This window comes from Pholis gunnellus, assembly GCF_910591455.1.
Source record: "Pholis gunnellus genome assembly, chromosome: 16".
NCBI lineage: Eukaryota > Metazoa > Chordata > Actinopteri > Perciformes > Pholidae > Pholis > Pholis gunnellus.
This window is the reverse complement of record NC_136543.1, coordinates 17,671,944-17,684,087: the sequence shown is the minus strand read 5'-3', so window position 1 is coordinate 17,684,087 and position 12,144 is coordinate 17,671,944. Positions and strand designations below refer to the sequence as shown.

Below are 12,144 nucleotides of genomic sequence, written 5' to 3'. Positions count from 1 at the left end.
TAACCACCATCCTCAAGTGTGCCAAAGTTTAGTGCGGCATAGTTTCACAGCTCACCAAAAAAAAAAAGAAGAAGAAAAAAGGGCAAAACTGAGAGGGTTTCGTGTGGCAAGAATAACAAGAGTCAGCAGTTGTTGGTGTGCGTCTGCGATAGTGTGTGTGTGTGCAGCTGTTGAGGTGACACACACACACACACATGTCGTGGCAGACACAGAGGGTTGCTTCCATAATGGCTCTCTGAGGGGGGAGGATGGAGGGGGGGATGGGGGCTCTACATCATAGGCTTGATATTGATTACAGAGACCGTGATAATGCATGGGCGACATCGGATACTGCAGCCATATGTCCGCATGAAATCACAGGGACCGCACAGATGCACGCTCACACACACACACACACACACACACACACACACACACACACACACACACACACACACACACACACACACACACACACACACACACCTTATCTCTCCCCGCTGCAGAAGATGCCCTCCTTTTTTTTTACGCAGCGTGATGATTAAACACAGGTGTGTGTGTGTGTGTGTGTGTGTGTGTGCGTTTACATGCATTTTAACACACATGCACATGTTATTATGTTGGCATGTGCAAATTATTGCAAAATGTGTGTGATCTTATCAAACCAGTGTCATAAAATCCCCTCTGCAGAGCACCATGCGCGGGTTTTTTGAGTGTGCTGCGCCTTTAAACGGCAGGGCGTGGCTCTCCTACTACGACCCGCCTTTTATGCATAATAGCCAACTCTCCTTCCCCCGGACCATTTAGTGCAGTAGTCGGCAAAAGAAAGTGACCACAGCCGAAGCACACACAGCCATTCTGCACGGCAGGACTGCGACCAAACGGACTCGTTCACCCGACCACAACAACTGTTTACAACCGGAAGAAGACGCCCAAGCGGAACAGCTCACATTTGAGGCAGAATACACGTAAGGAATCATTGTGGACGCTGCTTTTTTTTTTTTTTTTTGGACACTGATATTGCGCACGGTGGATCTATGAGGACGCTGGCGGGTTTCTCACTCTCGACACCAGGTAAAAAAAACTCACTTTTATTCCACATCAACTTCATAAAGGACGTTTAACAACACTGGCGCACGAGTGGAGGTTAAATTAGTTTTTTTCTTTTTCTGCAGCCTTTCTTAGCGCGCCTGCTGCATAGTTAAACTGATCAGCGCTGTTTAGTCGCAGCTGAATTGTTTGAGCTCGAGGAAGGAGTTGAGCCGAGGAGGAGCAAAGTACTACTACTTTGCATACGACTCCGCTGCCCGGAGGAGCGGGATCATTGGCAGGCAGGACGGGTACCTGTCTATCCAATTAATCTATATCTATCCAATTTAATCGCAGTCAGCAGAAAATAGAAACCCGCTCCTCCTCCTCTCTCTTCTCTCTACTACTAAAGCAGCGTTATTTAATGAAACACTGTTGCGAAACTTCTCAGCAGCAACACTGAGTAGCTTAACTTTGCTTCGTTTGAGCATTGGATTCTCTGTATCTTAGCCTGAAAAAAACACATTTCTCCCCTAAATGTGTCCATGGTTCCCTGTGACCTTAAAAGGACTCTTGTTGTAGTCTTAATTGGCACACCGTGCTCTGATTGGCTACAGGTATTTCATTTAACTGTTGCACCACAGTGGGATGTTTCCCTGAAGGGCAGGGCAATATTTAGCTTTATGCATGGCCACATTCCCCCCCAGAGGGCAACGTGTCTCCGGACAGATGTGTGATCGTTTCGCTGAGAATGTAGGTTAAATTCTGACACTGTTGTCTCTATCTCTCTCTGCAGACAGAGGGAGCAGGGAGTGATCCACCCCCCCCCCACCCCCACCCCATTGCCTGCAGCCCCCATGCCGGGCATTAGTAACACCGCGCCTCGTTATGAAAACTGGGACATGGACCACCTTGACCACTACCAACATTATTTCTACGACGACCACCACGACCCGGACGAGGATTTCTTCAAGTCCACTGCGCCCAGTGAGGACATATGGAAAAAATTCGAGCTGGTCCCGACCCCGCCCATGTCCCCTATCCGGTCGGTGGAAGGGTCGGGCAGGGTCGGGCTGCTGTGCCCGTCTCTGGGGGACAAGCTGGAGTGGGTCTCTCAGTTCTTGGGGCAGGAGGACGAACAGCAGCAGCAGGACCTGCCCTGCAAGCTGACCGCGGCCAATGACTCCTTCGGGAACCTGAGCTCGATCATCATCCAGGACTGCATGTGGAGCGGCTTCTCCGCCGGACAGCAGCTGGAGAGAGTGGTAGGGGAGCGCTGCGCCCCCTGTCCCGGGACGACGGGGGCAACCGCCGCCAAAGTCGCGGCCGCGTCCGCAGCCGCGTCCCCGGCGAGGGCGCACGACGCGTCGGCCGTCAGCGGACTGGCGGCGGACTGCGTGGACCCAGCTGCGGTGCTCACTTTCCCGTTAACCGGTGGCTGCAAGAAGCGAGAAGTGTCCTCTGGTTCAGAGTCTCACACCGACTCATCAGGTCAGTGAGAATATGCAACGTAGTACTATTTATTTATAGGATGTCACTATGATAAACGCTTTCTTTGACTTCTAGTTCGGCTGTGTTGAAGTGAGGTTTATGATTGTAACTAAAGGTTAGGTTTTAGGTTAATTTGTGTCTGAGACACTCGATAGGTAGTTAAGTGACCATAATCACACCTTATGGGAGCTTTCTCATGGTGTTTTAATAATTTCCCTCCAATTTTCCAAAAGCATATCTACTTTGTTGTCTGAAGTTTATTTTGTGAGGGTTACGCCTCATTTCTCTCTCTCTGGTGGAGTCAATATGTCGCTTTGATTGGCCATTATCTAGCGCTGAGGATTGGCAATGGCACATGATGACTGCATTGCGTTACCTTGGTGCATGCAACACATGCTTCATGACACGCCCATTGAAACATCTGCTGCTTGGCTGGGTTCCAGCAGACCAGCTGCTACCTCTCCCTGATCCTCCAGTCTGACTTATGATAACAATATCCTCTCCTGCTCCCCCCCGGCTCACATTTGGCACAAATTCAATGAGAGTATTCCTTATAATTGGAACAATATGTAACATGGAAGAGAAGAAGCATTAACCCTGTTTTTTTAATTTAATTTTTTAGTCACCACATCTAGCCAAAGACTCGAGAGCTTTTTTTTTTTTTACTTTTTTCCATTTCCACTCGGTGAACCCCATATGATGGAGATTGGCATGCAGGCTGCCATGTGATCCCGGTCTGTGCATAATGGTGTGTGGAATGTCACAAAGGGGGAAAACTTGTTGCTGCATTCCTCCGCTCAACAGGCTGCGGCGCCAATTGTGTCAGTGGGTGGATTTCAGTCCGAGCCAGCCCGGGCTGTGAATAGAGCGGGATTAGCCGTTTAGGAGGTCGGCTAGGCGTGCAGAATTCTTTGACGAGAGTGCGAGGCGGCATTGTACGCCGTTCCAGGGGATAATGCGCGCTCAAAGAAGAGGAGCATGAGCAATCATCGGAAATGCATGTGTGCTTTGAGCTCCAGTGTAGGGCCACTTGAGGAAATCAAATCTGTGTGCCTTGTAATATGAGATTACATCTGCTGTTTTATAATTGCTGTTGCACATAACAGACCGGCGCCCCTCCCTCCAAATCTCTTCGTCCGTCCCCTCTTTACTGTGTTGTTTTATATTGAGATTACTATTTTCTGAGCAGTCGAAAAGGTGCAATTACTTTAAAAGTGTGTTTTCAGTTTACAAGAGTATTGAAACTCTCCTCAGGGTCAAGGCGATAAAGACCGTTCCTCATATTTAATGCCTCGTTTCTTCTCTGGTAAACAGAGCAGCTAAGTGGCTTTAAACGTGCGCAGCGTCTGCTCTTTTTTTTACAAGAAGAGTTGTCGATTTTTACACCTGAGGGCTTCCCAACCCCACCCGTCTCTGCCTCTCATCCTCGGTCTGTCAATCATCACTGTGACAGTGTGTGTGTGTGTGTGTGTGGGGTTTTATGAGGATGTGTGGGTTCATTTTTACAGAAGCATTTAATTGGTTTAAGGAGGCAGGAGGTCAGAGCGAGCGTGTCCAGGGAGGTGGCTCCTTATTGTGACTCATCTTTTCAACTTCAGCTGATAATCTGCAGTCATTACCACATTTAAACAAAAAAAAAAAAACCTGCCTAGTTTCTAATAGCTTCTCTCCTGCTCTTTCAGATGATGATGATGATGACAAAGATGAGGACGAAGAAGAGATTGATGTGGTGACGGTGGAGCACAAGCAGCAACGCAAACCTCGTCGGCTGGTCAACGCTCGCAAACCAGTGACCATAACGGTGCGAGCGGACCCCCTGGACCTCGGCATGAAGCGTTTCCACATCTCCATACACCAGCAGCAGCACAACTATGCCGCCCCCTCCCCGGACACGCTCCCTGCGCCGGTCGAGCCTTCTCGGAAGAGGTTCCGGCAGGAGGCCTCCTCCCAGTCGCACCAGAACTCTCATTACCACCAGCCCCGGTCCGGCCACGCCCCTCTGAACTTAGACAGCAGGAAGTCTGCTGGAGCCCGATCCTCGTCGCCCGACCTCAGCGCCTGCTCTCCTACCTCCTCCTCGCCGCCTTCGTCTCCTCCCTCCTCCTCCTCCTCTTCCTCCTCAACCCCCCACTCCCATAGCTCCCCCTCGAAGCCCCACTCCTTCTGCCACCTCTCAAGCCCCCAGTCCTCGGACTGCGAGGACACGGACAAGCGCAAGGCGCACAACTTCCTCGAGCGCAAGCGGAGGAACGACCTGCGCTCGCGGTTCCTGTCGCTGCGGGACGAGATCCCGGGCCTGGCGAACTGCCCCAAGACGCCGAAGGTGGCGATCCTGACGCGAGCCACAGAGTACCTGCAGCAGCTGCACGTCAGCGAGCGGCAGAAGGCTCAGGAGAGGAAGCAGCTGAAGTCCAGGCAGCTGCAGCTGCTGCAGAGGCTGGCGCTGCTCAAACGCTCCTGAGCGCGCACACACACACACACACACAGACACACACACACACTCACAGAACTGGACTGAACTACATGAAGGAGAAGAGACACTAATGTTCACTTTGAATTGGTCACGTTGGAATAGTGCGGGTGGATTTGTTGTTTTTGTTTTTCTATTTTTGTGGTTTGCACATTAGCTTCTGAGTGATTGACAAGGCCGCAAGCCGGACAGGACAGCGAGCTGGGGACTGATCGTACGGGGCAAATTGAATATGTCCACGGCTACTCAATATAGATTTGCCCAACTGTTATATTTCCCCTCGCTGAAAGAAAAACTCAAAACTGTTGCTCGCTGCGAATGCGGCAGCTTCTAGTTGATAAACTGCTACAACTGTGCTGTCTAACTGCTGCATGTTCTGGTCAGACGTTTCCTTGAGTGTGATGGGGCTCGATGTCTCCTCTGTCTGTCTTCAGTCTAAAGCCCCCCCCCCCACACACTCTATAGTCTCCTTCACATTTCGTTTCCTCTACAGTCCCTTGCTCCTTGGCGCTTTGCATACATACAGCTTGCACATTTTGTCATGGAGTTGTGCCTTGTTTCTGTTCCTTTAGTGTTCTCCATAGCGTCTTTTCTCGTCCCTCCTTTTTGTTTTTCACACTTTTCCTTGTCTGCTCGTTGATCATGGGAATGCATGGGGGGGGGGGGGGGGGGTAGTGGGACTGTACTGAGCCATGCAACAATGATGTTACAACTTAGTTTTGTAGCATTATTTGGAGAAAATTTGAAAAAACGTTGCCACAAAAGGCATTGTTTGAGATTTGTCTTATCTGCAAAAACACTATGAAGTTCTTTATTATTGTTGTGCCATGGAGACCAGCTAAAAGGTGAATGTTGGCTTCAAATTATCAACCAAAAGAAACTTAGGGAATGGCTTAAATTTAAATCTGTATGTTTTTAAAGCGACATCAAAAATGCCAACTTTTGCTTTTGAGATGAAGCCCAATGAGTGTATTTCTTTCATCTTGCTGTCTGATATATTTGTATATTGTTTTGCATTTGATGTAATGCCTATAGAAGCCTTTCAATGTACGTAGACTATCCTGTTGGATGTTATGTATATAGTACCCTTACTGTACAGTCCCTTCCAAACCAAAACCAGAGCTGTCTACTATACTCATCCTAGTTTTTGTTTGGCCCTACGTCCTAAACCGGGGCCAGGCTTGCTGGCTTTTCAAAGATAACTCAAAGCTTCTATTTTTGTTAATAAAATGATTATGAAAAAAGAGTCAAAATAAAACACGTACTGAACATTGATCACACTATGACACTTTGTCACCACATTTTGTTTTTTTTTGCAATACTTGTTTTCTTTACCGTTCATTATGTCTTCTGTCTCTGGGGTTTATTTTATTTGTACAAGTCAAGAGTTGACAAAAGTTTTATACTATATTTTCCTACCGAGTTGTGTTTTCAGTGTGAGCTAATGACTGTTTTCGTTTTTGCAGCTGTCGGGGCTTCACTGGTGGTTATGTGCTGAACATTATGCGTGTGCGTGGTCTGCTTTCGTCTCTCTGTGGAGTGGGAAAAAGCACCTGAATGCCTCAATCCAATCACTATAGCTGTAGCACGCTCTTAAATCTGGCGCGGGCGGTGGGAAGGGAGGGAGGGGCACTTAAGAGGATCTACCGATTACACTTCTGGCTGTGTGTAGCCTTTAGTGACTTTACTGCTTTTTGTTGTTGCAAACCTGGTGCTCCCTATTGTTCCCATAAGCCATGCGACAGAACACTGTAGCCCTTTTAAACTAGTACTGTAAACGACTCGGTCACGACGAGTAGCATGCTCTGCTCTTACTACCAACACTCAGGAAACTCCCACGTAGCCTGTAGCTCTTGTGATTGGGCCATAAACTGTGCTTGACACACACACACACACACACACACTATAATCTGCTGTATCTGTAACATAACCCGAGACCCACACAGACGGAAAGAGAGCGTCACGGTATCATTAATGTCCCTTTTATATCTTGTGAATTGACATTGTTTCCGCTAGTGAATTCAGCACAAGCCACCATTAGCCCTGATTTTTATTTCTCAATAGTGTGCGACCACAGCAGTGGTTTGCCCCGTTTTTTTTTTTAATTGTTTGTTTTGGTCACTGGTCTCTGCTGCTGTCACGTTAGCAGTGGACGTTTCTTACTTTGGGAGTTTATGGAGATTTTTTGGAGCCTTGTTTTCAGCACTTTGTTTTTTTCTGTACCTCATAGGCCTCTGTGTATGAAGAGTAAGTCAGAAAAATAATAAATTCATGGTTTGACATCATAAATGACACGTTTGCCTTATGTTTGTCTCTTTCCCACCACAAGATTAATGATCATTCAGCTATATATTTTATTTATAGATGCATTTAAATCTTATTTTGAACTCTATTATTATGTTGCACACATTTGTTGTCCATTACAACCACCTGTATGAGTGAACGCACATCTCCCCACACGTCGTTTATTCTGAGCAGTCTCCAAGGTAACTAACTGATCCTGGCATCTTTCGCCATGGCAACAAGCATCTATGCTCACTGCTGCAGAGCTCCGGCAGTTTCCATAGAAACAATTATAACGATGCTGCAATCCTTCAAACTAAAAGTCATTTTATATGAAGACAATCAGACAATCTGAGTAGAATCACTACTGCAGCTATAAGTAGAGATAAGTCAGCTCTGACACCTTATTAAATAATTAATAAATAAAATATATATAATATATATATAAATATATAAATAAATAAATAAAATATATATAATATATGCATGAATAAATATATGTATAGTATATATATATAAATGAATGAATACAATATATATGAATAAATAAAAAATATCTAATATAAAAAATATCTAATATATAAAAAAATATGTAATATAAATATATAAAGTAATAAAAAAAAATACAATATATATAAATTAATTTAAAAAATCATATATATATATAAATTAATAAATAATATATGAATAAATAAAAAATATGTAATATATGTTTATATATTTATAAATGAATAAATAGAATATATAAAAAAATATGTAATATATATATATATATATATATATATGAATAAATAAATGAAATATATAAAATATATAAAGTAATAAATAAAATATATATATAATATATATAAATGAATAAATAAAATAATTAACACGTAGAGCTGCAGACCTTTCAGAGTTGAATTTACATCTGAGTCTAAAATGTTAAAATAATTACATTTATTTAGTCTCATAAGATGAGAGACCCACCGCGTTATCCCCCGCACGCCCCATCAATCAATGTTGCCACAGCAACGGCTGCCTGTTGCCTAGTAACGGAGCCCACCCTCTCATCTCTCGCGCCCTCTGCGCATGCGCGTCAGCAGTCAGCTGGGGGAGCGCCAGAGGAAAAGCGGCATCATGGCGGCGTCCGCTGCTGGTAGCGTGCAGTGTGGTGCAGCCTTTTTGAGGAGAGCGATGGTCCCGTCCTTGGTGGTGATTTTGGGAGCTACGGGCACCGGGAAGTCCAAGCTGGCGATCGAGATCGGGAGACGGCTTCGGGGAGAGATAATCAGCGCTGACTCAATGCAGGTAAGGGAGACGGGAGTCCTTGTCATGGCAGCCACGAGATAGCTAGTCTGTTAGCTTATCAGCTAAACCGCTAACCGACTGTGTAGATAAAAGACTGCGTGTCACTTTAATGCGACCAACATGAAAAGGTCTGCAATAACTGTTACCCAACGTTAAACCACAGCAGCTGGAGGCACCGAGACACGTGTCACACAGCCTCCTAAAAACACGTAGTCTGTGTGTCCGGTTTAAACGCATTATGTCATTTAAAGTCCTTCTTTAAGTCGTGCAGAATACACCGACAATAGACAACATTATGATGAGTCTTCCCTTCTGTCCCATCTTACACATCTTGGTCTCACGTGAAGACATTTTAAACTTTGACAACAACAGATGCAGCTCCATATGTGTTGGCCCTCTGGTGACATGCGTGGTCACGTGATCTCAGGATGTCACGTTGATGAGAAGGAGCATGTTTGTTTTATTAAAGTTTAGTGAGGCAGTGAGCCACGTAAACAACATTACTGTTATTCATAGTTTGCTGAGACATCGCCATGCAAGAACCATACTTCAAACTGAAATGTCACTGCAGCAATAGAAAGGATGGATATTATAGATAACTTCAATAAGAAGCGTGAGAAATAATAATAAAACGTACTATACTGTATAGACAGTAGTAGTAACGACAAAGTGTATTGATCAATAACTGAATGCAAATATTTCTCTTAAAACTAAGGGAATCAAGTGTCTTGTGTCTGCAGGTATCAGTGTTAGCGACATGAAATACAGTTATTGTTATTTAATAGAGGATATAAACTTATCTATATGTCAGTTTATATGTTTTATATGATAAGCAGTGAGATCTTAGAGATACAAATAACTTTATTGAACTCACTGGACGATACATTCTCACTTCCTCTGGTGTGTGTGTGTGTGTGTGTGTCAACTCACTCTCAGGCTTGCTCCTCTTAGCTCCGCCTTCTCCCTTTAGCCCCGCCCCTCTCTCTTTTGGTTCTCAGGCTCTGTTGCTGCAGCAACCAGAGGGCGCGCACACAACAGAAAAAGGTTGGGCACAGGTTTGAGTCCGGGTCACACCAGAGTGGACACACACACACACACACACACACACACACACACACACACACACACACACACACACGGTAACTCCACTTTATGCAGAATTCATCACATCAAGGTCACCTCTCTCATCACCTTGCTCCTGTTTCAGCACCATCTTGCTTCCCCCCCCCTCCTTCCCACCTCTTGGTGTGATTTGTCCTTGAGTCTGTGTGTGTGTGTGTGTGTGTGTGTCCCTGAGGTTGCCTCTCCCAGCAGTCAACTGGTACTGGGTAAACTGGGTTACGCTAATAACATTTCAGCCCAGAATATCTGAGCGACCGGCAGCAGCAGCAGCAGCAGCAGCAGCAGCAGCAGCAGCAGCAGTCGTCCTGGTGGAGAGAAACGGTGGCCTACTTACGGCACGGCAGCCCCGGCCCATCTCCACAATCCCCGGCCTTGTTGCCACCCTCCAGTTGGTGTGTGTGACAGCGAGGGAAGGAGAGAGAGAGAGAGAGAGAGAGAGACACTCAGACGTGGAAAGAGACTGCTCATGTGAGAATGGGGCTGTGTGTAGGCGAGAGCTGGCCTGTGTTGTCTTTGGGAGAGGAAACAGTCTGGTCTTGTTTGGGAGAAAGCAGCATTGTGCTGAGCTGGTGCATATTATTCAGCGCCGTGCTACGCCGGCCCTGCAGCTGATAGTGAATGGGCACGCTGTGGCCACTGGGAAGTGGTCTATTGTCCCGGTGGAGAATCGGTTCCCACACTCCCTAACACTCCTATTGTGTTATCACCCCCCTGACCCATGCCCTCAACCCACAGTTCATTGGACATGCAGGGGGATATTATTCACTCATTAAATGAACATGCTATCTATGGCTCACACACACACACAAGAGCTCAGCTGTACTGTCGGTGAATGAGGCACTGGCAAGTAGTGTAAACCCATGGTTCCCAAAGTAGGGGTCCAGGGCCCAGCGGGATGGGGGGGGGGTTCCCCTTCAGAGGCTTCCAGCAAAAAACGTCACCGTTTTCTCATTCCCAAGAAGTTGGAATTATGGGAAAATGTGTGCGTGAATAGGAGCGCCGGGCCAAAATGTTCTATCACAATAGAGGCAACTTTATATATCTATCACAAAATGTTATTCCATGAATAAAAAGTCTATGAAATAACCGCGTAGTAAAGTCTGCTTTTGTTTAATGTGTGAGTTAAATACTTGACAATTTGAGCTCTCAAACACCCACACAGTGAGAGAGAGAGAACCTGTGTCCATGTGTTGCTTTAATGGAAGATATAACATGAATGTCTCGGGGGCATTGTGTGCCTCTTGACTTCTTTTAGAGTATGCATGCAACAGCTGTGAGAATTCGGTGGAGCGTAGGACTGTGGGAAAGAGTTCGGACGTGTGTGTGTGGAAAAGTTTAGGATGAATGACTATGCAACTTCTGCAGCCATATGTGGACAACTTGACGACTGTATGTAAATAAATATAATAATACTACATCTAGGTCACAAGTTGCACTGGTTCATGCGTACGTTGAAGGATTTAAATGGTCTGAATCATGCTTTTGATGGGCTGTAATGGACGTTTGTTGAGAGAGAGAGAGAGAGGACGACTCATCGGTGTTCGGCCACTTTGCAAAGCATTGTCGGTAATGAGAAGCATTTGACATGGACGGTAAGCGGACAGAGTGAGCGCACTTCAGAGGTGATTCATGTGAGGAGAGCTCGGACTGAAGCATTAGACCAGTTCGCTGCGATCGTCGTTCAAACGCCGCCTTGTTTATGCTCTGCTGCACATTACATCAGTGACACATACCGAGGAGTTCATTTTAAACATATGTGAGACCGTAACCATGTTTCTAGTCATCGTCTTGTCTTCTGGTCTAATGACACACTCTTGACAAAATTGAATATATATTCAGATTTTGTAATATTGAGATTCATCTCAGCACCTGAGTCTCAGATATTTTAGTTTCTCAGGAGCCTTTGAACGCACCGGCAGGTTTTAAAAACAGTTCCTAAGTTTCAAGCGTCTGTTAAGTTTATTTTCATTAAACAGAGAAATGAATTGAAAGCAGCTGAAAGTAGGAAATGAATCTTATCATTAGTAATGCAAAGTCTACTCAGAATATGAATAAACTGGCTAAGTCACAGAAAACCACCAGCTTGATTTTGTTAATACTTGATGAAAGATTTGAATTATTCAACACGTTTCCTCCCTCCAAACAAAAAGTCTGTGCACAGATTTCTCATTCTGACTCGCTGTCACCTGTTCAGTGCGTTAACTAATAACACATTGTTGCCCCCGAAAAGAGTTGTTTCACAGCAGGGAGTAAAAAGAGGTTTGCGTTTGAGTTATGTGTGGGCGTGTCACACGAAAGGGCCGTCCGAGGTCCTAAAGGGCAATTTAAGAGGTCATGCACACGTATGCTCCGTTACTTTAGCCGGTGGGACGGCTGGACGCATTGCTGGCCGGTGACCCCCTTTTTTTTTTTACTTGCTTTTTTGCGTTTATGAAAGGAGGAGTGTCGAGCAGCGGAGATTGCGACAAAGGCGGACAATT

At 45.6% G+C, this 12,144-nt stretch overlaps 2 protein-coding genes across 2 annotated transcripts in view; both read left to right on the top strand.

Annotated features, from left to right (window-relative positions):
- The first annotated feature begins 998 nt into the window (after positions 1-998).
- myclb (MYCL proto-oncogene, bHLH transcription factor b) lies at positions 999-5,549 on the top strand. The gene is made up of 3 exons (XM_079176059.1): positions 999-1,053; positions 1,805-2,499; positions 4,182-5,549. Exons 2-3 carry the CDS (start codon positions 1,866-1,868, stop codon positions 4,958-4,960), a joined length of 1,413 nt encoding a protein of 470 aa, XP_079032185.1. The 5' UTR covers positions 999-1,053; positions 1,805-1,865; the 3' UTR covers positions 4,961-5,549.
- A 2,808-nt stretch (positions 5,550-8,357) lies between these two features.
- The window catches only part of trit1 (tRNA isopentenyltransferase 1), a 29,653-nt gene continuing 25,866 nt past the window's right edge, over positions 8,358-12,144 (top strand). The window contains exon 1 of the mRNA XM_079176618.1: positions 8,358-8,542. Coding sequence (XP_079032744.1) covers positions 8,372-8,542 — 171 coding nt within the window. The 5' untranslated portion in view covers positions 8,358-8,371. The remainder of the gene's footprint in view (positions 8,543-12,144) is intronic.

What these genes read in the sequence shown, in the direction of transcription:
- myclb (XM_079176059.1), top strand. Translation starts at nt 1,866, where the DNA reads ATGCCGGGCATTAGTAACACCGCGCCTCGTTATGAAAACTGGGACATG. An exon ending in GTCTCACACCGACTCATCAG is followed by an intron (nt 2,500 to 4,181) that starts GTCAGTGAGAAT and finishes CTGCTCTTTCAG; the next exon opens with ATGATGATGATGATGACAAA.